General features: G+C 51.5%; 1 protein-coding gene across 4 annotated transcripts; it reads right to left on the reverse strand.

Moving 5' to 3' along the window:
• Nucleotides 1-184: 184 nt before the first annotated feature.
• On the reverse strand, nt 185-19,575 carry LOC144727671 (guanylate-binding protein 5-like). 4 transcript variants are annotated; one of them, XM_078606662.1, is made up of 10 exons: nt 19,051-19,575; nt 15,625-16,081; nt 12,036-12,311; nt 11,747-11,892; nt 10,244-10,542; nt 8,651-8,843; nt 7,665-7,855; nt 6,556-6,609; nt 5,096-5,149; nt 185-4,008 (listed from the first exon to the last, which is right to left on the reverse strand). In XM_078606662.1, the coding sequence occupies exons 2-10, from the start codon at nt 16,044-16,046 to the stop codon at nt 3,838-3,840; spliced, it is 1,806 nt and encodes a 601-aa protein (XP_078462788.1). In that variant the 5' UTR covers nt 16,047-16,081; nt 19,051-19,575; the 3' UTR covers nt 185-3,837. The 4 variants fall into 4 exon arrangements, with proteins under 4 accessions (XP_078462788.1, XP_078462789.1, XP_078462790.1 ...); XM_078606663.1 differs by lacking the exon at nt 19,051-19,575 and adding an exon at nt 18,237-18,405; XM_078606664.1 differs by lacking the exon at nt 19,051-19,575 and adding an exon at nt 17,807-17,971 and having other exon boundaries at nt 15,911-16,081.
• Between the last annotated feature and the right edge of the window lie 3,933 nt (nt 19,576-23,508).

Consider the following 23,508-nt stretch of genomic DNA (forward strand, 5'->3'; position numbering starts at 1 on the left):
CCCCCCCCCCCCAAGGCCTGCCCACGCGACCCCCCCAAGGCCTGCCCACGCGACCCCCCCCCCCAAGGCCTGCCCCTGGCGACCCCCCCCCACCCCCCAAGGCTCCACGCGGCCCTCCGCTGGAGTCGGCACATTGACGGAACATTTCTTATCGTTGTGTAAACAACCACACACCACAACACGGCACAGTTGCGTCTTTAATGTTCGCTTGTTGTCGTAAATAAATCGCCGCAACGAAACTCACCGACGATTCGTGATATTTCTGGGTTTTCATTGACGACTAATTTTCTCGTCCACACGTGGAGCGGGTTCCCCTCCACGCCGATGGCGGCCACGTTGGACTCACAGACAACCACAATGCGCCCCAAGTGTTGCCATCGGGATCGCACAATTTATTATTATTATCTTAAAAGCCATCATTGTTATTACTATTTTCAATAAATGGTAATAATAAAAGTGCCTTCAAAAAAATGTTGACACTCACATGGGACTATCGTTTTTAAGAACGGATAATACGCTGTAACATGCTAACAAATCTATGTTGATAGCTTCAAAGGGTCTCCAACTCGCTCGCCATCATCGTCAACGCGTGTCTGGAATTTTCTCCAGGTGGTCTCCAGAGCACGGAGGCACATTGTGGTGTTGTTGCAAATTCTCACAAGTGTTAACATTTTTTGAAGCACTCTGTATGTAGTAGACGACGTTTCGGGCAATGACCCTTTCCACAGCGAATAGGCCGAGAGGGGTAAGAGTGGATACGATTTGTTTTTGCGATGTGATCATTATCAAGGCCCCAGGAGCTGCAGTTGAAACAATGGGGCACGTTTATTGACACCCACCTAACCACACCCCCCACCTTCGTTCGCCCAGCAGTTGGGGTTGGTGGATTACGGCGAAATTTTGGGTTGGCGGGTCACGGAAAGATTTGGGGATTGCTGAATCGTGGTGAAATTTGGATGTGGGGTTGGTGGATCACGGAGAGATGGGGTTTGGTGGACCACAGATTTCGGGTTGGTGGACCGTGAATGGACAATTCACCAACTTGTTACAATTATGAGCAAAGTGCAGTGTACATAACCTTAACGACTACTGCAATTACAAATTACATTCACAACAATTATTTTTCCCCCCCGAGACATTTTTTTAAAGCAAGCTAATAATAGGCAAACAGACAACACATTTCTCCATCACTTTTGTACTAAGCAGTATTAAAGTTCCACAAAGCAGATGTATGCACACGGACGACACCACATTTGATTGCAACCTTGCGGGTGAAATGTTTTCATCTTTTAAGCAACTACTGTACATCAATAACATTTGTAGCCCAAGTACTGAAACATTACAATTTTTAAATAACAAACAATATTCTCCATATAAAACTGAAATGTACCATACCCGGCATAAAGTATCGTTTTAAACTAATAATTTAAGGCTCTCGATTGTTTCAGCCAAGCAACGCAGGCGGCGTCCGGATAAAACACATAAGCAATACCAACCCTATGGCATTCAAGCAGTCGCATTTGTCAGACCTTGACCCACACAAAAATATGGTCTACGTTCGCTCAAGCAGAACAATAGAGTCGCCTTCTTGGTTCTTTCGGTAAAGTCACGTAGAAGGGAAATAATGAAATAATAAGACAGCTGTCTTTCCGACAGACCTGTTCTTCACCTAAGGACGGCTGCTTGCGTTGTGGCCGAAACGTCGTGAGAATTCTTTTATTGGTTTATTTTTATTATTTCCCTTCTACGTGACTTTACCGAAAGAACCAAGAAGATTAATCCCTGCAGTCACGAAAGCTTTGAATCGAAATTTAATAGAGTCGCCTTGCAGGGGATGCTCCTTGGTGCCTCCGCGGCTCGAGGAATTGCCGCTGCTCTGGGCACCACAGACCCGGTGGGCCACCCATCATCTCAAGGATGCCCCCCCCCCCCCCCCGTTGGCTCCTCCACAAGTCAGCCTCACGGCACGAGGGAGGAAACATCAAAAGCGATTTCACGATTTGCCTTTGATAGAGCCACTTCTCCTTTACGCCGGGGCATCTCACAGCAATTCACACACGCGCATGAGGCTTGCATCGCGTCCCATCTCAAACGCTTGAAAGAGGGCGACCCCAGCGGCAAATTGGGACGGGGGGGGGGCGTTTCAGTCCTTGGGTGAGGTCCCAATGCCAACCACACTCCGCCACTCGTTCCAGATCTAAACTTTGCACAGCTTAACAAACGTGTTATTTTTCTCTTGTCGTAAGTTCACTACCATGAGACTGAAAAGCTTCATATGATATGCCAGAAGACATTGCTGTGTCCTGATGTGTTAAATATAACTCAAAATAATTCGATATTTTATTTGAAACATCACCACGTGAGAGAAATGTACAGGATTTATATATTCTAGGAGGCTCCAAGCACCATCATTAATTGGTGGCTCAATGAGGATGGGAGCTCCTGGGTTAGAACCAGGTACAAACCAACGTGGCCAAATCATAGCCTGGTGGGCACAAACAAGCCCCGTATATAAACTACGACGCCGCATTTAATTTTCGCATTTTCCACGCCCAACTGCACAGGGTAAATCACACGCATGTACAAAATCGCTGGATTAAACGAGACAATGTTGTTCGTTGGAGCTAAAAAAAAAACACGGCCTTGTAAGACAGATCCTTGAAGGATTATAACAGACCGACAATACCTTTTAATGTGGAGAGACAGAAGCAAGTGGGGCGTATTTCCTGGTTATTGTGACTACTCTCTCAAACGACGCCCATTATTTTGCACAATGTACAATGTCTCCAAGTTTGTTGCAAACTTAAACGCGTGTTCCTGTTGCAGGTGAGAAGGCACAAAGGCACCGTTCCTCCGCTGGGGACATCGGTGAAACTACTGAACATCTGTTTCCTGTCAGGGCACAAGTCATTCGTAGCCAATTGAAATAGGTGTGCGACTAAAATGTTAATTTGTTTTTTTTAATAAAAACAGAGGCATCCATGGAGTCAATAAAAATTACGTGACATTAATATTTTTCACACATTGAAATAAAATTGGCAGTTTTTTTTTATCGTGTTCAATTTAAATAGATGGTTGAACTAAACCATAATTAGCTAAAGTAACTGTGCTCAAGTTCAGCCAACAATTTACAAAAACAACATTGCTAAAATTAATTCTCCCAGCCATGCTGTTCACTGCTTCCCAATGATCTCCCTCCACTCACATCCCCTTTCTTCACACGCGGATACATGTGTGTTGTTGCTGCAGTAATTGATTGGGAAAGTAGGTGTTTAACATTACATTTTGTCCGCGAGTATGTATATCAGCCAGAACAGATATGTAGAAAAGTGAATTACGACATTTGTTGGAAGTGTGCCGAGTATGTCATCTGTGTAAATACACGAGGGGGCTGTTCAGAGTTCTTTTCCCGAACGGTAAAAACGGTAAAAACGGTAAAAACGCAGTCATCGGTTTGCCGCGTGTCGAAGGCACGCTTCGCAAGTGGCATGAGTGAGCAATTGCAGAGCTACACATTTATCGTTTAACTAAGAAACGAGAGTGAACGTAACTTGGGCCGCCGCGCGGTTTGTACGGCAGCATGAGCCAATTGGTGCACTCGTGACTAACAACAGTTCCACTGGAAACGATCACCAGTTTCCTGACTTATGGCACCGGCAAATTATTTAAAAATGGTTACCAGCTTACCGGTTGTCATTAAACAGCACTAATCACACACGCGCACGCGCTGGGTAACACGAACACCTCCTCCAAACGTGCCGAACCTCCGCTCTCGGGAAGCCACAGCCACTCGCGAGGCGTCCGAGCAGAAACCTTGCCGAGCCACCCTTGCCGCGGTTAATCTTGGCTCTGCTTGGAGAGGCACATCAGGGGGATCTTGCGTCGCTGCTGCCTGGGCGCAGCTGCGGTGTTCTCCTGCTTCTGGAAGCGGCGGATCGTGTCGCGGTGCGTCTCCTCGAGCCGCTCGAACTCCGTCCGGTGTTGGGCCTTCACCTCCCCCAGCTCTCGCTGCGCATGGCACACGGCACACGGCACACACCGTGAACACCACAGCGCTCACCGCGCTAACCACCGCAACGCAGAGGCGGTGCTGGATGCAAAGGGGAAATATAATTATTTTTACAGATTACGTTATTTATCGATTCTTCTTCTTGGTTCTTTCAGTAAAGTCACGTGGAAGAGAAATAATAATAATAAAAATAATAATAAAATAATTGTCACGACGTTTCGGCCACAACGCAAGCAGCCGAGGACGGCTGCTTGCATTGTTTATCCAGGACGGCTGCTTGCGTTGTGGCCGAAACGTCGTGACAATTATTTTATTATTTTTATTTTTTGTATTTTATTATTTCCCTTCCACGTGACTTTACCGAAAGAACCAAGAAGATGAATCCCTGCAGTCACAAAAGCTTTAAATCGAAATTTATCGATTCTTGTTTATCCAGGAAGGCTTCACCGAGCCTCGAGGCTGTCTCATTCAGGAGGGTCCTGCCAAGTTTTCACAGTGGAGGGGGGGGGGGGGGACGATGCTGCTTCTGCCCCTGCTGCTACGTACAATCCCTACAGAGTAATTTTCAAGTCAAATTTGCAGCATTGGGATGCTTGGACAATACAAGTTACATTGTGCGTGTGTGTGTGCGTGTGTGTGGGGAGGAAAGCCAAGAACCCAGGAGGAAACCCATACAGAGCATTGGGGAGAACAGAGAGGTGCCCGAGCTGTGGGAGCGCGGGCAAGCGGGAGCGCGGGCAAGCGGGAGCTCGGGCAAGCGGGAGCGCGAGCAAATGGGAGCGCAAGACGTGGGAGCTCGGGCAAGCGGGAGCGCGGGCAAGCGGGAGCGCGGGCAAGCGAGAGCGCGGGTAAGCGGGAGCGCAAGACGTGGGAGCTCGGGCAAGCGGGAGCGCGGGTAAGCGGGAGCGCGGGTAAGCGGGAGCGCAAGACGTGGGAGCTCGGGCAAGCGGGAGCGCGGGTAAGCGGGAGCGCAAGACGTGGGAGCGCGGGCAAGTGGGAGCGCGGGTAAGCGGGAGCGCAAGACGTGGGAGCTTGGGCAAGTGGGAGCGCGAGCAAGTGGGAGCGCGAGCCGTGGATGCCGTTTACCTCCTTCTCTTCCTTGAGCTTCTCCATCTCGCCGCACACCTGCTGCGCCTCCATCTGGTTGCAACGGAGGCAGCAGCAACGATCGCGTTAAACAGCGCGTGCGTCAACATCGTCGGAGTCAGCGTTCGCCACGCACTGCACATCGCTCGTACTTGCCACCACGCACGTGTTTACTCTGAACGTGTTTACTCTGAACGACCACACCGCGTAGTTGTACAACTCAGACCGCGACAGGCTTGCCGAAGCCAACGCAACAGCGTGCGCATGTATGGAACGACGCAGACATCCATCGATTAAAACTGAAACTGCCGCTGGAGGTAAGTTATAAATTCGATTGATCGTGTGTGGGAAAAGGGGGTTTACTGTATTTATCAAACGGCTGTGGGCCTTATTGTGGAAAGGAAATCCCTGCCAAAACCCAGCAATAAAAAAAATCGTCAAAATGCAGAAACGTCCACCAATCGAGCAGTTTTCTCACCGACATTTTCCATGACATAGTGGTTTTCCCGAACAAATTACTCCGGATCTTCTCTAAGAAACAACACAAACATGGTTGCCCATCGATACATCTGAAAACTAACTCTGCACAGCAGTGGCGAACGGAGCGCTGATCGGGACACACTTGCTCCACCCTAGCAATGCACTTGTTCCACCCTAGCAATGCATGTCTGGACCCAAACATTTGCCAAACATGCCAACAACCCCCATCCCATGACAGCTACGCTGAGAATTGCAGCTTGCCCTGTTGACTGCAAAAGTAAAGCCGTTTTAAAGCTTTGCGCTTTGCACTTTGCACCGTGATCATTCCCATTCACACCCTCTGCACAAACAGCACGTGGAGGACTCGAGGAACAGACACTCCACTGCCAGGCACCGACCTCGGCAGCGCACGCAAGTCCACAAGGCGCCCGACAGCCGGGGTTGTTGCCCCTTCGCAGAGGCAAGAGGGGCAAAAATACAGCCCTTTGCCAATCCACTGCTGGATGCTGAGTCTGGATGCAGCAGGCAGGAAACCCAACACCGTCGTGCAAGTAACTCACGCCGTGTAAGGGGGTTTTCGTCTCTGTTGGGGATCATCGCGGTGCAACAGCCGTGATAATTAACCCGCCAACACATGTCCGGTTTCCAATTCTGCCCAGCGGAGACTCGGAGAGCGGGAGGTGGCTAATCGAGGGCCGAGGCCCCGCCACCACGTGCCCACACCTAACCACGCGTTGCAACGAGTCGACGCGAACCCCACGGGCAGACACGCGTGTTCGATGCATGACCGTTAACAGGTCGGCCAGCTCTAACACACAGAGATGTGCTTCTCACAAACAGCAGGAAGCACGACTCCCATCCATATACCTTGCTTCCACATCACGCGACCACCACATGTACATTTACAATGCTCTCATCCTTGTCTAGACCACCAGCTCGGAAGAGCTGAGCGTTTGGCCGTATTGCATATTGGAACTCACCTTGTATTTAGTAACGGCCTCCAGGTGTTTCTCTTCATTTTCTTTTATTTGTTGCTGTCAACGACACAAACAACGTAGGTTGCCATCAAGGCACAGATGGAAAAGCATCAGTACACAGGCACACACAGGTCCATGCACAACACTGGAAGGTAACGAGTCAAGGTAATGAGTTACAGCATCCAGAATACCCAGGGAGGGCACCGGTAATTCCATAGTTTTTCTCCTTTGTTCATATATAATTAATCAGATTACACTTTGCATATTTCCACTGAAGACATCTCATGATTCCAGTACTAATTTTCTTAACGTTTTAAATTCCCAATCATAACAAAAAGACAATCGATTGTAGGAGGGGCTCTGTTACCTTGAGCAGCAGCAGCAGCGGCAGCACTGCGTGCGAGCGTGCCACCAACCACGCAGCCAAGCGCTGGCCGAGGTCAAGAGGTCATCACCACCATGAATGCTACCACCTCTTGCCATCACTTATCCTCTGCCAGATCCAGCAGCCGCTACTGATGAGAAAATCTCCGGGTCTACGCTCAAGATCCTCATCATCGCGCTCTCGTGATGTCATCGCGACATCACTTGCACCCGTTAACGCACCCACGTGGTGGTGATGTTATTACCACATGATGACCGGCGGATCGTAAAACTCTTTTAATCATCTTCCTTCCCTTAAGTCAGGGGTGGGGGAACGTCCGGCCCGCGGGCCGTATGAGGCCCGCGAAATGATTTGGTCTGGCCCTGCCAAGGCAACCGCAGGTGGGACTCGAAATTCAATAAATCTAGGAGCAAACCTGGAAAAGCAGTTGCGAGTAGCAGCAACATCAATAGCAGCTAACATCACACGCCTCGCCAAAGAGAAGCAGTTACAGCCATCACATTAGGGGCGAGTTAATTAAATGTTTGACCAAATATAACGGGCTAATTTTTAAGTTGATAATTTTGTATGGCCCGCGAATTACGTTATAAATATCCAAATGGTCCTTGGCAGAAAAAAGTTCCCCACCCCGTGTCTTCAGTGAACGAATCTCCCAAGAGCAAAGCGTGCAGCTGTCCGGGACGTGGAGCCACGCGGGATGACGCGCGCCCGCAAGACACGGCCGCACCTTGTACTTCTGTTTGGTTTCCTCCCGCGTCTGCTCGCGAATCTTCTCCTTCTCCTCGGCGACCCGGCGCTCGGCGCGCTCCTTCTCCATCTGCGTCATCTCGGCGTCGGAGCGCGACACCGCCGCTTCCAGCGGGGCGCAGCGCGACTCCCGGAACTCCGCCAGGGCCTCGGCTGTGCACGGCCCCAGGTCTGTCCGCACAAGAAGCACGAGGTTGGCCAATGAGAGCGCACTACAGTTGAACTCTTTTCGAATGACATTACGGGAGCTTTAACGTCCACTGTGAAGCAGGCGGTGCGCGTAGCATGTTACGGTCAATACACCCGCGGTATTAACCAGGGTGGCCTGCCAGGCTCGAACCGCTGGACCAGCTCAGCGTCCTGCAGCTCGAGCCACAAGGAACATTCTTGATGCTGGAATCCGACAGCACTCGCCAAGAGCCCGCACCGCCAATTGGCACGGTTAGCTACGTACGGTGCGAAAGAAGTTCAACATACGTGCATACCAGGGCCAGAATAGAGAAGGAGCAATGTAATGTTGGTTTTTGGCACAAGGACGGACCGGGCCGCTTGAACCGCTCCCCAAACACGCAGCTCAAGGGCATCGCTGCTAAAGTGCCGCCAGGATGCCTCTGCGGCCGTCGCGTCGTTCAGAAAATTGGCTCCGCTTCTGGCTGGGCCCTCATCACTATTGCCAAGAGGATTGCCATTTGACTGCACACGTAATGTAATCTACCCTGCATGTATTTTTGTTTTGCAATGCATGAATGCGAGTTAACGAAGTAGTTCTCGTCATCGTCATGACGATGAGAGCTGTACTAGAAATCAAGCCCCTGCATTCTTACGCCCTCCTCCTCTGCCTCCCCCCCCCACTCCTTGTTTTCCACCTCCGCGTGTCGTCAACTCGGGTTTGTTCTGCGGCCGCGCGCACAGGTTCCTCGGGCTCTCTCGTCGGGGCACAGATTCGAGGCTCGCGCCGGCACGGACCTGTCCTCTCGCTGAACTCGTGCACGAGCCGCAGCGTCGCCAGCGCCAGCTGCAGGTGCCCGCCGGGCACCATGAAGGCTCCCTCGTCCCCCAGGGCGGTGCGCGCCATCTCCTTCAGGGCCGCAGCGCTGCGCTCCCGCGACAGCTTCTCGTTGTGCTTCCAGTCCTCCTCCTGCTCTGCGGTCAGCTCGCTCTGTGGGGGGGGGGGGGGAGGGGGGGTTGGAGGTGAGTGCGCAAGAAGTAGCACGCTGATCGTGGAATATTCTCGTTTCCCCAGTGGTGATGTAATTCCTCCGTGCCACCATAGCGTGGCCGTGTGCCTGCGGGTGACTGCGGGTGACTGCGTGCCCGCGCTGTGTTTGTAGTGTCAAGTGTTGAATTTGCTGGAGTCGTTATCATCATCCGGTTTACAGGGCGCTGCGGCTCCATGCCAACGATTCACTCCCCTTGCTGCCGATCCCCATCCCCAAATCAACAGCAAGATCCTCCGCCGCAGTGACAAGGCCGTCTGTGGACTCGCTCGGCCCACCCTACCTCTCATCTTGCTCCACCCCACTCCACGCGCTCTCCGCTCCAGCACACAAGGCCTTCCCACGATACCCTTCAGCAGAGGTCGCAACCGGGTACCCGATACCCGTACCCTACCCGATACCCGGCCAACCGTACCCGACCGGGTACGGGTACCCGTTTGCGACCCTGGTGCAGCCGGGTACGGGTACGAGTAGACCGTGAGTCACTGGTGAGTAACTGTTTGTCACTCATTTCCCAACGTCTCGTCTCTTCTCACAATTCAAGTTCCTAGAATCAACCTACCCGCGCCTGCAACATGGCTTCATCGCAGAGGTCGCAATCAGGTACCCGATACCCGTACCCGTACCCGGCCGGGTACGAGTAGGGTACGGGTACGGCCGGGTACGGGTACCCGTTTGCGACCCTGGTGCGGCCGGGTATGGATACGGGTAAGGAATCAAAACCCGTTTGCGACCTCTGCCCTTCAGCAACCCCTGCCGAGTAGAAGGTCGCTCCCTCTGTGCTGCCCCCCGTAGTTTGGTGTGAAATTCCCTCCCCCATCCGCCCGTGCTGCAGGCTCCCTGCCCGAGGCTAGCTCGCGACGTTCCTCCCCTCCTTTGGCAACAGCCAGCTGGGTCCCCTCCCCTCTGGCACTCATCCCTACAACCGCGTCCATTGCTTCGCACGCGCCACGGTGACTGGGGCCGCAGCGTCACCTGGCTCCGTTCTCATCGTATGCAGCCACTCGGTGCTATGGCAGCTGCCCCGCTCATTTGTAAAATGTTTCCACGGCTCATGCAATTGTCGCCATTATTGCACCATCATTCGTTGATACATTCCCAGTCTTTAACACCCCCGGAGAACAAAAACAACATCGTAATAGCTCGCCATCCTTCTGCTGTGCCGTTGTGCAAGGGTACGATGCGTCTGCCACCGTTTACGGTGAATAAAAGCCAACATCTTTACGCACACTTTAAATGGAATTAATTCCCCACTCACTAATTGGTAAATTAAACAAATTCAGACTGTAGCCAAGGTAACGGAGATAATGAACGAGAGCGGCGGGCGGGAGGGCGAGCAGACCAGGAAGCCGGGGAGGAAGCCGGGCGTCTCGTTGTGCAGGCCCAGCTCGGCGAGCCGCATCACGAACGCCGACACGCCGGCGCCGTGGGCCGCAGCCAGGGCCCGCGTGAGCACGGCGGCGCCGTGCGGAGGGTCCGCGCCCCCCAGCCGGGCCTCCAGCTCGGCGCGGCGGGCCTGGAGGGCCTCGGCGGAGGCGCGGCGCGCGTCCCACTCGAGCAGCGCCAGGTAGGCGTCCTGCACGCATGGCTGGTCGCCCGCATTGAGCGCCGCCACGTAGTGCTGGGCCACCGTCACGAACTCTGTGCGGGGCAGAGGGGAAGGGAGAAGGTCGCGCGTTGCCATGGACGAGAGCTCTGGAGGCTCGGAGAGGCTCTCCTGTGTGGACAAGCGAGATCGCAATCACACTCAGTACAGTACGTCTGAAAATTATATAGTTTTTTTTTACGCTGGGCAGCTGCCACTGGAGCTCAGCCACCAACAGAGATGAGGTTTTCTCCACCGCCCGTCTGAGTGGTGACCTCGATCGCCACTGCCCTTGGTGGGCCTGCAGCTGCCCTCCAACAAGATTGCAGTGTGGAAATGCTGCACTAGCTTCTGGGAATGATGCAGCAGGAGAAGCAGCAGCAGAGGTCGGATTGAGAGTGCCAGTTTCTCTCCACAGAGTGGGCACAAGTTCCAAGTCTGTCTGTTACAGTGGTTAACTGCAGTAATGCAAGGACTGATAATAGAGGTGTTGACCGTGAGGGTAGTGGCGATTCAACTTGGTTGCTATGGAGATTGCTCGAACATTGCCCAAGCTCTGCCTTTGTTAAAGCCACCATACCTGCTCACATTTCATTATATTTTGGTTTTGTGACACCATCTAGCGCCTAGCTTCTGAATCGACCTTAAAACATCTCGTTCCACGATAGCACTCCACTCTCCATTCGACCCTTGATGTCACCTATCGAACTCTTCATGCAACCTGCACATTCACTCAAATCTGTCCCCCCTGGATATCCATAGAGACGATCACTGGGCCTTCCCCATCCTAAAGGCCCTCTTAAAACAAACCTGCCAATTACCTACAGGACCACTGAGTTCCAAGTACTCCCTCCCGTAGCCTCAGAAGTGCCTCCTTATTCCTACTAAATATTCAATTTCTTCAAACTTTGTTTGGTAAAACGTATTCCGCGTTGCTGCTCCACGTTTGTGGAATACCCTTGTTGATCATCTACATCTCGGTTCCCTCCCTTCACTCCCCCCTCTTCATGTCCTAGTATTAACCCAAAGTACAGCACTTACTTGCACCTGCACCAACATTTTTCTAGCGCCTCTTTCCCCCACATCTTTGCACTCTCTTTTTCGATTTGCATGCGTTTATGTCACTGTCAGACTAAAATAGACAGCTTACTCTCACATGTACTTCACTTTTTGTGGCACCACAGGCTCTCACACTATTATAATGAACAAGCAATGGAGGAGCAAAGCCGGTGGGGGGGGCAAGTTAGGTGGGCGACTCACGCAGCGGGTCGAGCGTGCGGATCGAGCCGTCGTCGCTCATGATACGTTTGGGCGACACCACGGACGTGAGCACGGTGCTGATCATGTCCTCCGCCTGCCTCCTGAAGTCCTCGTTCAGCTCGCTCGGAGACATGTTGTCCAGCTCTCTGCACCAATCACACGCCAGTTAGAGTCGTCCAGCAAACGTCCATGTGAGTGCGTGAACGTGCATGCGAGCGTGTGTACGAGCGTGCATGCGCGAGTGCGTGAGCGTGCGTGTGCGAGCGTGTGTACGAGCGTGCCAACGCACCCGAGCTGCGCGGCGTTTGCCAGCGGCGTGCTGAGCGGGAAGCAGCGCCGCACAGGGAAGTATTTGCGCAGCGAGTCCACGAGCTTCCCTTCGGAGGACGACTCGAAGCGGCTGAACGCCTCCTCCATGTACTTGTCGGGCGTGGAGTCCAGCGCCAGGTGGAAGTCTCGCATCACCCAGCAAAGGGATCCGGCCAGATCCTCACCATGGCCGGTACCACTGTGCGTCCCTGGTGCCGGCTTCAGGCGGATGTACTCGGAGAGCTTGAGCACGATGCTGAACACAGCATGGCGGCACGGAGAGCCACAACAGCAGCAGCGGCGGCAACGGCGACGATTATAATAATAACAAGCCAGTCCATTTGGTGCCCTGCGCCATTCCCACCGCGCAAGACCGTCACCAAGGTGCTAAGGCGGCACGGACGCAGCCTGCAGGAGTTTCACATCAGCAGGGGCCGACGTTACTGCTTCTGTGGTGGTGGCAGCAGCAGCAGCAGCAGCGTGTGAGATCCCAACCGAGTAACTCGCCGGTAATCTTTAGAATTCGGCAGATTTGGACCACGACGCCAGCACAAAGTTTGTCTCCTCATTTCGAATGATGTCGCAGGATCTCTTAGCGTCCACTGCATATGTGTGGAGATAACGGTCAACCTTCACACAAACGCCGGAACTTGACTTCCTGCATTGCACCCTGTTGCTCTGCATGACCCACCAACCCCACTTGCAGACACGCCGACCACCGCTGCGTGTAGCCTACGCCCAAGCCAGCAGTGCCGCTATGCAACACCCTTCAACAAAAGTATTGTCATGGTGCCAGGACGGCGCTGGGAACCCAGCTGCTCCAGAGGCAGCATCAAGCCCCGACCCCGGAGCGTGGCTTAGGGTGACGTGATTGAACAACGTCACAACGTCACGCGAGGTCTCCCCCTTCAACTATCTCAAATCAAAGACGGAAAACAATCCGTGGCGCACGTACCGCGTACGGAGGGATTTCACGCCCCTTCTGCGTGGAGTTTTAATGGACGGCGATTTTTGGGCCCTCCCCATTACGCTCGCCGCTCCACTCTTCCTCCCTCTCACATTCATCGACCCCCCACAGCCGTACCCGCCGAACAACTCCACTCCCACTAGACAAACCTCGACGTTAACCAAATAACAATGGGGGCTGGGAATTATAGATCCAAAGCACAGCCCAACTGTTGATTTAGGTTTGGCCCATTGTGTCGTGGCAGTGATGCGGCACAGCAGTGGCGCGTTTGCCACTTGCTGCAGGGGTTCACGGTTTCAATCCGGTTAACGCCACTGGTTTACTAACCACACAAACACAACGCACCGTTTGGTTCACAGTGACGCTAGAAATCCCCTGACGTCATACGCAAGCCTAGGCAATTGTGTGCCATCCTCAGAGTTCAAATTTGCCATATACGAAAAATAACTACACCACCAAATTACTCAACCGGGACTGTACTGTAATAAGTAAACCGCCTCGCCTTCTGCCCCAGGTGACTCTAGCAAATGAAACTCCCTCTCGTCTCGAGAGTCAGAACCGACTCGTAGATGTATTGAAATTGAGCCCACACTCAAGGCGCGTGAACATTCAGCCGCAAAACTTCTCGCGGGGAGCCTCGGCTCCGGCTGGTGGGCGACGCAGGGGGGGCGGTGGGAGCGAGCCCAGGGGCACGCCCGCCCTCCATTGTCTGCGTCGTGACAGACACAAACACCCCACGGTGCACTTTGAGCTCCTGGACCGTTCGTTCACTTGGGCTGCGAATGCCAAATCTGCCGTCGCTTTGTTGCGAGGTGTCGACAGGCATATAGCAGCGCTTCCTCGGACACCAACGTCAAACTGGCCCCACAGTTCCTATCACAGTGCAAGGACCCACAGCGAATACATTCTATTTGCCCCGTGGGGTTCGTTTTTTTTTTACAATCGGAATGGTACTTCTTGGCACACGAAATGTAGAGAAGTTAATAAGCAATTATACGGTTAATTAATAACTCATAGTTGGGGGTGACGATGGTGGTGGGGAGTAGAATCCTGGAAATCACCCATTCAAATACCCATTCCCTCACCGAGAGACAACTTGAGATTAACGAGCGAGCACGAGTTGGCCGGATTAAATACGCTCGACACTGTCGCAAGCACGACGGTGCAGGCAGGTTCCCCACTTGCGTCAGATTGCTGCTGCCCACGGCGTGTGTTCCCACAGCTGCTGCTGCTGCGGGCATGGGCAAACCGCGCCAGCGCGTACCACACACGCCAATTCTGCTCCAAACCGCCACAGACCCACAGAGAGCGGAGCTCACACCATCATGTGTGGGACAAGCCTGGAGTACATTTGGAGTTTGCATGTCTCCCTCCCCGTACGGTCACGTGAATTTGTGTCCTCGTCCTCCGGTTGTTCCCTCAACATTTATAATCAACGTGCGTTTAGAGTATTTAGCTGCTACACATTTCCACATAAGCCACTTCGTTAACAACCGCTTCTGAAAAAGAGCCAATATCTCGGGGGGCTTTACCTGGTAAAATACAAAGAAGTAAAAACATTTGCTTCACTGCGAGCGATGCCAACTAATAAATATGTATCACTAGATCACGGAATAAAAAACACGCACCGTGAGAAGCCCTCGTTGGAATGGGTAGCGGGACATGCTTCAGGGCAACCAATGCCCTCTCAGCATTCCTGCCGTTGGCAAAGTCACGTGGGCTACACAGTGGAACTCTTCAGACCCGCGCCGCCCTTACGCAACTCGGCTGTTGTGGATGCGAGAAACGAGGAATCCCAATCTCCTCGGTTATCTAAGATAACGGAGACGAAATACCGTAGTTATATTTTCCACTATAAATCACAAGACTGTCAAAACACGCTTGTACGTGTTAGACAAATAAATAACAGGAAGACCTCGTAATAACCATTGGCGACGTGAGAGACTATCTTTATATCGCTGACAAATATTTGTATCAACAACCAGAGTTATCAATTCAAGTTGACTGGCATTGTGCACTTCCTTTCATTGTTATCCTGTGGATCAGGGCCTGAGGCAGCTGCCAAGAAACCTCAAATTACTCCACAATTTTACACCAAATTTGGAAATAGCTTGGCAGTCGCCACATGGGAAACGCCTTTGAAAAAGAAAAGTCGAATTTATGACCACCGACACATATCACAGCGCCCTTGTAATGGCTTGCCTTGTTTGGCCTATTGCATAAAAAAAAGTGTGAATGTGGTGCAGCAGCAGGGCCGGCGCTAGGGTGCTGGCTGGCGTGGGCCCTGCACCACCGAGTGTCCCGTCGGTACCACCTCAGTCATTCTCCGTCGCGAGCGCGAGATCACCATTACGGTGGCCCCGCACACAATAGCGCCACTGGCCCCCCGTCCGCGCGAGAAGCTGGAGCCGGGTGCAGTGTGCGAGAGATAGAAGCGGCAAGGTCTCCGAACACCGAGAGAGGGCGACCACTCTCCGGAGGGTGGAGGACACGACGAGAGGGTAAGACAGCGCGTGTACGTGTACACGTGCACGCGTGCGTGCGCGTGTGCACGTGCACACGTGCGTGCGTGAACGCGCGTGGCGAGTGGTGGGAGCAGCACCGCAGGGCGTCGATGTCGCTGCGCTGGATCTTGCCCACGGTGTTGTAGAGCACGCAGCTGGCGAGCAGCACGGTGAGCGAAAACAGCTTGTAGTCATAGTCGCGGCCCTCGGCCGTGCTGGGCTCATCCAGGCCCTCCGTGTCGAGCAGCACGAGGCGCGCATCGGGCCGAAGGGGGTGCTCGCGGCTCCACAACCACACGCCGCGCGTCACGGGACGCGTGCTCGCGCCCGTCTCGAAGCCGCCCTTGCCCCAGCCGAAGAAGCGCGACAGCAGGTAGGACTTGCCCGTGCGGCTGCTGCCGATGATGGCCACCACCTCCGCGGGGCCCTCGGGCAGCAGGGCGAGCTGCGTGGCCACCGACTCGTCCACCACGAATTTGCCGTCCGCGTCGCTGCGGATGAAGTGAAGGGGCTTCTCCATGGTGGTGGCGGTGGCGGGGATCGCGCTGCACGGGGCTTGGGGAGGGGGAGGAGTGTCCGTTAGCACAGAGGGGGGGGGGGTGGTCAGTCGCACGGCTCGACGCATGCAAGAACACAGCGTTAACAGGTCTCTCCCTAATCTGACGTTATATTTAGAAAGCGCACCATCACTCAAGGTGCTTGACGTAGCTTACAAAACGATGACAGAATGGAATGAAACGCGACGACCACCCCCACGGGGACGTCACGGGCGTGCGACGCGAACGTGCCGCTAGGCTGGTGACCAGGTGAGATGTTCCAGGTTTGTATGCAGGGCAAGAGCCGGGCGGGCTTGGGTGGCACAAAGCGGTGTAGTCAAGGTCCATTACAGTTCACACGCTTGTCCGTGTGTCTCTAGGGCAGCGTTCTTCATTGCGAGGCCTGCGGGACACTGGTGGCCCCAGGTGGCCTTTAGTGCGGCTCCCAACAATACACAACACGTGACAACACGTGACAACACCCCCTATCGTGCTGTCAAACCCAACAATGGTTTCAAATGTGTGGGCGGTCCTCATACTGATTATCTATTTTCTTGATTCTTTCGGTAAAGTCACGTAGAAAGGAAGGAATAAAATAATAAAAAATAAAACATAATAAAATAATTATCACGACGTTTCGGCCACAACGCAAGCAGCCGTCCTCAGGTGAAGAATGAAACACCACCAAGCTTGGAGCGTATATTTATTTATGGGAAATACGCATTTCCCATAAATATGCTAAATTCCTCTTGATATGCACATTCTTTTGTCAAGGCGCTCTTCTTCCCATCCCCCCCCCTCCAACCCAGCTTAAATATACGCTCCAAGCTTGGTGGTGTTTCATTCTTCACCTGAGGACGGCTGCTTGCGTTGTGGCCGAAACGTCGTGAGAATTATTTTATTATGTTTTATTTTTATTATTTTATTACTTCCCTTCTACGTGACTTTACCGAAAGAATCAAGAATATGAATCCCTGCAATCACGAAAGCTTTAAATCGAAATTTGATTATCTATTATTATGAAAATGAGTGAAAAACACTGTTTTAAGGCCCTGCCATGTCTCCGTGTATCTCCCCCCCCCCCACGTCTCTGCTTACACAACAGTCGCCCCATATCCGTTTAATGTTTCCATGACTTAATTTTCTCGTGAATTATGGACCAGCCTAAAAATAACCTACCCGAGCCTGCTTAAGTTACAGAGAAAATAATAATTGAACATCGATTCCCGTGTGCACTATTTTACATATCTCGTGACAAGTTCTAGTTGACACAGCCAACTAGTAAGGGTTGTCACGTAAACAGAACGTGGCCAATTCATCACTAGTACAGCACTAGTGTATAGTGTAGTGTATAGTGTAGTATACTAGTACAGCACTAGTGTATAGTGTAGTGTATAGTGTAGTGTATAGTGTAGTGTATAGTAGTGTATAGTGTAGTGTATAGTGTAGTGTATAGTAGTGTATAGTGTAGTGTATAGTGTAGTATACTAGTACAGCACACCGGTGTGTTGGAGAGCCAAGCCACATTTACAATCGGAGTACGACGTTTCGCCAGTAATTACAACTAGCTTCATCAGGCGACAGCCAAATTATTTTCCTCCAATTTACATTTGTTTCTTATCATTCATTTATGTATTCACTTTGTTCTGCTTTTGACATTTTGGCGACAACCCGGGTCACTCTTCACTAAACGAAGACTCCCCCCCCACCCCCCTCTGCTTGTCGGCTGGTCATACAAATAAACCTGCAACTCGACATCCTCCGGTGGCCTCGTGCCTCCCCGCGCGTCTCCTCTCTACGACCCTGGGCCAACCCCATCTTTGCTTGTTCCACGACGTTGAGCGGGCGCTCGGGTGACGGTCACACGGAGCTGTCGAGAGCAAAGCGCGACCCTCTCCACTCGACCCACGCGCGCCACCACGACTCGCTCGGAGCGCAGACGCGAGCGCGCAAGCCTGTTGGGCAACGCGGGCTGGAGAAACGTGGCGCTTACTTACAGTGTTGGGGGTGAAGACACTCGAATCTGCGTGATGCAAGCCCCTCACTCCCCCCCCCAATCTAGTAGCAACTGAACTGGCACGCGCAGCTGTGTAAATGACGACCGTCTGGAAAAACTCTTACCACCGATTGGCACGGTTGTGGCTACGTTACGGTGCGAAAGAATTTCAACATACCTGCACACAAAGACAAAGGTCTCCCGTCGTAGCCTTTAATGGGCCGTTGGGGCAAGTGCTGTTGCGAGTAGCACCTATTAAGGCCGGCACGGCACACGAGGAGGTGGTTTGCCAGGACCACCTTTGTTTCACCAATCTTAATGTCTTACACACTGCACCAGGAGTAGACCTAAGGGGGGAGAACCAGGAACCGCGGTTCAGATGTTCATCAGCGATGTTGGTGGCCGCGAGTGGAAATCGAACTCGGTCGGTCGGGCCGGGTTCGTAGCGCGGTGCGCTAACCACTGCGCCACCGCTCCCTACAACTCACACACGCCACACGCTCACGGAAACACTCCTCACCGAACGCCGTACAAAGTACAGCTGCCACCGCTCACCTCGGAGGGGGTGGGGGAGCTGTAAAGTCCACCCCTGGGACACGAACTGCGAGAGGGAACGCGCGATCGATGGAGGAGAAGGGCGAAACCTCTGCGGTTGACGCCTTTACACAGCGACTAACACGGCGACTCAACACACAATGGGAACAACGCCTTTACACCGAGTCCAACCACGGCTACTTAAACGCAGTGGGGGAAAAAACTCCACAGAGAGAGAGACTAAACACGGCTATGACACGCAATGGAAATTCCTTTACACATCGACGAACAAGGCTACGATGGCAAAGCACTGGGACACATCTCGCACAGAGACGACGAACACGGCCACGCAAGACCAAGGCGGCGATATAACACAACGGGGGGGACTCCTGCCACGGAGAGACCAACGAAGACAGCCACACGGGAGAGCAGTGGAAGAAGAAGAAGATGGTCCTTACACAGGGCACAGCCGATGGGCTTGTCTGTTGTGGAGTCACCTTCACAGGCGCCCGCTCGCCTCCCTCGCTCTCGAGACCCGGCAGCGGTGCCTCCTCCTCTTCCTCCTCCTCCTCCGTGAATCGCGCGGTCGAAAGTCCAACGCTGCGAGGCGGTGCCTATAGCGGCGATGTTATAGGCGACTGGCACTCGCTTCTGCGACCAATGCGATCAGCGGACCCGCCGCTTCTTGCGAGGCTTGGGTGGCGGTGGTGAGTCGTTCTTCGCAAAGTCGCTGCAGGCAGCGTTTGTTGTACAGGGCGGTGGTGATCGTGGCGGCGTGCAGGTGAGAGCCGTCGCCGGTGCTGGAACGGACCGGATCTGGCCGGGGGTAGGAGGAGGAGGAAGGAGGCTGCTGCTGCTGCGTGGGGAAACTCCTCGGGCTGAGTCGTAAATCCGTGGCAGTGGAACTTCCTTCCCCACCAGGTTCACGCCGCCCGTGACCTCTGCGACGGAGCTCTCCACTTACCGTGGGGGGAGGGAGGTGATGGTGGTCGCGAAATGTCAACACATCGTGCTCACGCTGAAATTAGAAAAAAAGAAAGTTTTGCCGGCTGGACGTCACGTCCCGGAGAGGCGGACAGACGGTCACGTCGGATGGGATGCGTGTGCTGATAGTAAATAACAAAAAAAACATTGAACGTGTTTTCTCTGCGAAAAAACAATTCAATACAAGTTTTCGGTGTTTTCAGGGTGAGGGGTGGGGGTTGGGGAGGGTGATTGCACCGCCCCCCTCCTCCCTCTTATCAGTGTGAGCATCTGAGCTTGGCACGCGAAGCGGGTTGGCAGAGTTGCGTGACTTCATGCGGACCGCGATGCAAGCAGCGCCTCTGCTGCTGCCGCTTTGCTGTTCGTGTAAACTCCGCGAACCTGCACGCTCCAGGTGCGACACGGCCTCCAAAGCTGTCGGCCAGCAAGCACTCACTGTACTTGCGGTTTTTGGGCAAGTGGTCCGTGTGTTTTTTTTGTTGTTGTATGGGCAGGAAACGTCCTGTACTCTTAGGTTTTTTCGGTAAAGTCACGTAGGTAAAAAATTTAGATTAACAATTTATAAAAGTAATAATATAATAAAATTGGTAAAAAATAAAATTTAAAATTAATAAAAGTAATAATATAATAAAATTTTATTATATTATATTATTTTATTCTATTATTACTTTTATAAAAATTTAAATTAAATTTTTTACCTACGTGACTTTACCGATAAAACCTAAGAGTATGAATCCTTGCAGTCACGAAAGCTTCAAATCTAGAAGAAAACGTACTGCCCTTTTGCTCAAGCGAGGTCCTTTATCAGTTCGCAATAACTCACGCTTTACAGTCCTGTTGCGTTACAGCGGCCCCGCCTCTCGTTTCCCACCACGACCGAATTGAGCAATGCCATCGCGAACGATCGATTCGGTCTGCTGTGGGAGTGTCCGCCAAGTTTGTCCAGCCCCGTCTCCTGTTCTCCTTCCAGCTGGGCATCTCCGTGACCTCTCACTCACACCCCCCACCACCCCGGGGATGCGGTTACGTGACCTTGTCTTGCGGTGCCGTGGCACGCTCACGTTACCTTGCTTCGTGCCAGATTCTGTCGCAATCCGTTCACCTTGGGGTTATTAAGCCCGGTCGGGATAGAAGCGTGTACAGTAGTTGTTCCAAGGACAATCTTTTATCAGAATTTTTTCTTGTTTTTTTTGGGCATTTCACAAGCGTCTGGTCACAGTCGCAGCGCGCATGGAGGAAATTAACATTTGCGTACAAAAGGAGCAGAACCTGAAGTCCGCTTTATGTACAGTGCAGTAATTAAACCCTCGATCACAATCCGAGTACTGCTGCTAAGGAATCCAGTCAGAAACAGTACTCTCAAATACCTTGAAGATGTTAGCCTAAGTAGTTACTGATAGTATTGTGATATCGTCTCACGTGGTGGTTAGTGAAAACACAAGTTGTACTGTATCCTCTTACATTGCAATTAACATGTTATATACAATTGTTTTTTTTCTGAGGGTGGGAGGTCTTTCTGGTTATAATGCAGCAGAAGTCTGTTAGGATAACGTACAATAAGATGATAATAATATGAAATACAATATCCATAATAAAGATTTTTACTTGTTAAACTGCTTCTAATCCCGTCTAATCCCACCCTGCGTGTTGATGCACATCCAACGGAACCCTAGGGTGAAAGCAAAAGAATGCTGTACCTGATTCATAATTAGCTTTGGGTTAGATTGCTGAGGCGTGTAGATTGTTAACCCTGACGCTCAGTCGCCCAGCGGCTGAGCCAATCGAATCAAGTTATCGCGTGGGCAAATATGCCAATTGATTTGTCGCAAAGAAAGCAAAACTAATTACGAATCATCTTCTTGGTTCTTTCGGTAAAGTCACGTAGAAGGGAAATAATAAAATAATAAAATTAAAACAATCAAATACAATTCTCACGACGTTTCGGCCACAACGCAAGCAGCCGTCCTCATGTGAAGAACAGGGCTGCCGAAAGAACCATAAATATGAATCCCTGCAGTCACGAAAGCTTTAAATCGAAATTTAATTACGAATCGTAACATCGGTCGTGAAAGCCGACTGAACCCCTTATTTTTACGGTTTGCTCTTAAAAGCCAATTCAATATTTTCTAGATCAAATATGACTTACTAATGAGAAACTTGATTAGACCCCGCTTGCTTGCCCATCGCCACATATATAACCTTGTTGTAGCTGCTCTCTCGCTGGTTCAACAGTTCCACTGCTGGATGATTATTTTTTTTCCGCCGGAAGACGACCGCTTGTGTTGCGATCGAAACGTCGTGATTAGTTTTTTTTAAAATCCTTTATATTAAGTTCACTTGCTTGCTTGCTTAGGACCGTGCAAATCTTTCGGTCGTTTTTAACCCACTTCCCGTGATCCAATCGAGCTGACATTTTCCACACAGACTCGTTGTGCGTGACAATTAATGTTCGTGGAATTTTTTTTGCAAAATTTTACACTTTTTAGGACAAAAATATTATATTTAATTACCAATTGCTTAATGCTGCCATGCAATCATCTGACCCATAGGTGGCAGCCATCTCAAGCCAGAGGACGAGAGGACTCTAGCCGCCACGCATATAAAGGATTTATAGTGAAAAACTTTGTTTTTACGGGTTATACTTGTTATTACCTACGTGACTTTACCGAAAGAACCAAAGAGTAAGGAGAAACTGTTGATCAAAATCCCATTCTGATCTCACTCACTCTCAGCTGCGTGCGTGAGTGCGGGATTGCAGCTGGTTGCAGCTGGGAGGAGCTGTCCGCACTCGAGGTAAACGGATCGACGTGGGCAAACATGGGAACTTTTGTAAGATAAGGGGCCGTCCATAAATGACGTCACGCACCTGGGGGTGGGGGGGTCAGACATTTGTGACGATGTGTGACGAGGGGGGGGGGGGTTAGAAATGTGACGTCACATCAAAATGCGCAACTTTAAATAAATATAGACAACACTTCTACTTAATTAAATAGACTTTTTAATCAATGTTTTCTCCTACAACATCAGAGTACAGCGGCACATTAACTCCGCACTACAATGACAATAGTTTAAAGCGATTTGAAGCATGTTTTAATTCTTTTTGGGGGAGGCGGCAGAGCTTTGTGGCGTCATATTTGAGGGGGGGGTCTGACGTTTTCATCGCGTGACGTCATTTATGGACGACCCCTAACGCAACGAAGCGACATGCGAGCCACATCTCCATTCAGCCACACGAACTCCAATACAAAAAAACCTGGTGTATTTAATCGCCGTAGTCAATTGCCATAACGCGATCCGCACAACACGCGTTCCCCTCCCCCAGCGGGTTAACATTTACATCCAGGAATATCCATCGGCGTGCAGCCAGTGCACGGTGATGAAAACAAAAAATTAACCCGTAAAAACAAAGTTTTTCACTATAAATCCTTTATATGCGTGGCATCGGTTTTATTTTATTATTCATTTCTGTTTTTCTTGAGTAAGAATTTCATTTTTATCACATTGGTATTTTAAATTAAATATGACATTTTTTTTTTCCTAAAAAGTGGAAAATTTTGAAAAAAAAATTTCACGAAAATAAATTGTCACGCACAACGAGTCTGTGTGCAAAATGTCAGCTCGATTGGATCACGGGAAGTGGGTTCAAACGACCGAAAGATTTGCACGGTCCTAAGCGCGCAAGCAAGCAAGCAAGTGAACTTAATATAAAGGATGTAAAAACTACGCACGATGATTGCTGCGTTACTTTGCATACGAATTCGGCTTTCTCAACGCGTTTTGATTTCGGATCGCCTGCCGAGAGTGGTGTCCCAGGCAACACGAGCACGCCAGTCTCGTGTGGGTGTTTTTCTTCTCTCCCAGTTGTACGGCACACACAGCGGCGAACTTGTTTGGCTTGTTGGGAGGTTTGTTCGGCTCACGTCTACCCCGTG

This window comes from Lampetra planeri, chromosome 26 (genome assembly GCF_965212315.1).
Source record: "Lampetra planeri chromosome 26, kcLamPlan1.2.h2, whole genome shotgun sequence".
In the NCBI taxonomy this organism is placed as follows: Eukaryota; Metazoa; Chordata; class Hyperoartia; order Petromyzontiformes; family Petromyzontidae; genus Lampetra; species Lampetra planeri.

What these genes read in the sequence shown, in the direction of transcription:
- LOC144727671 (XM_078606661.1), bottom strand. Translation starts at nt 17,880, where the DNA reads ATGGGGTTGGCCCAGGGTCGTAGAGAGGAGACGCGCGGGGAGGCACGA. An exon ending in AGCGACATCGACGCCCTGCG is followed by an intron (nt 12,312 to 15,624) that starts GTGCTGCTCCCA and finishes TGCTGTGTTCAG; the next exon opens with CATCGTGCTCAAGCTCTCCG. An exon ending in CCGCACGCTCGACCCGCTGC is followed by an intron (nt 10,543 to 11,746) that starts GTGAGTCGCCCA and finishes TGCCCCGCACAG; the next exon opens with AGTTCGTGACGGTGGCCCAG.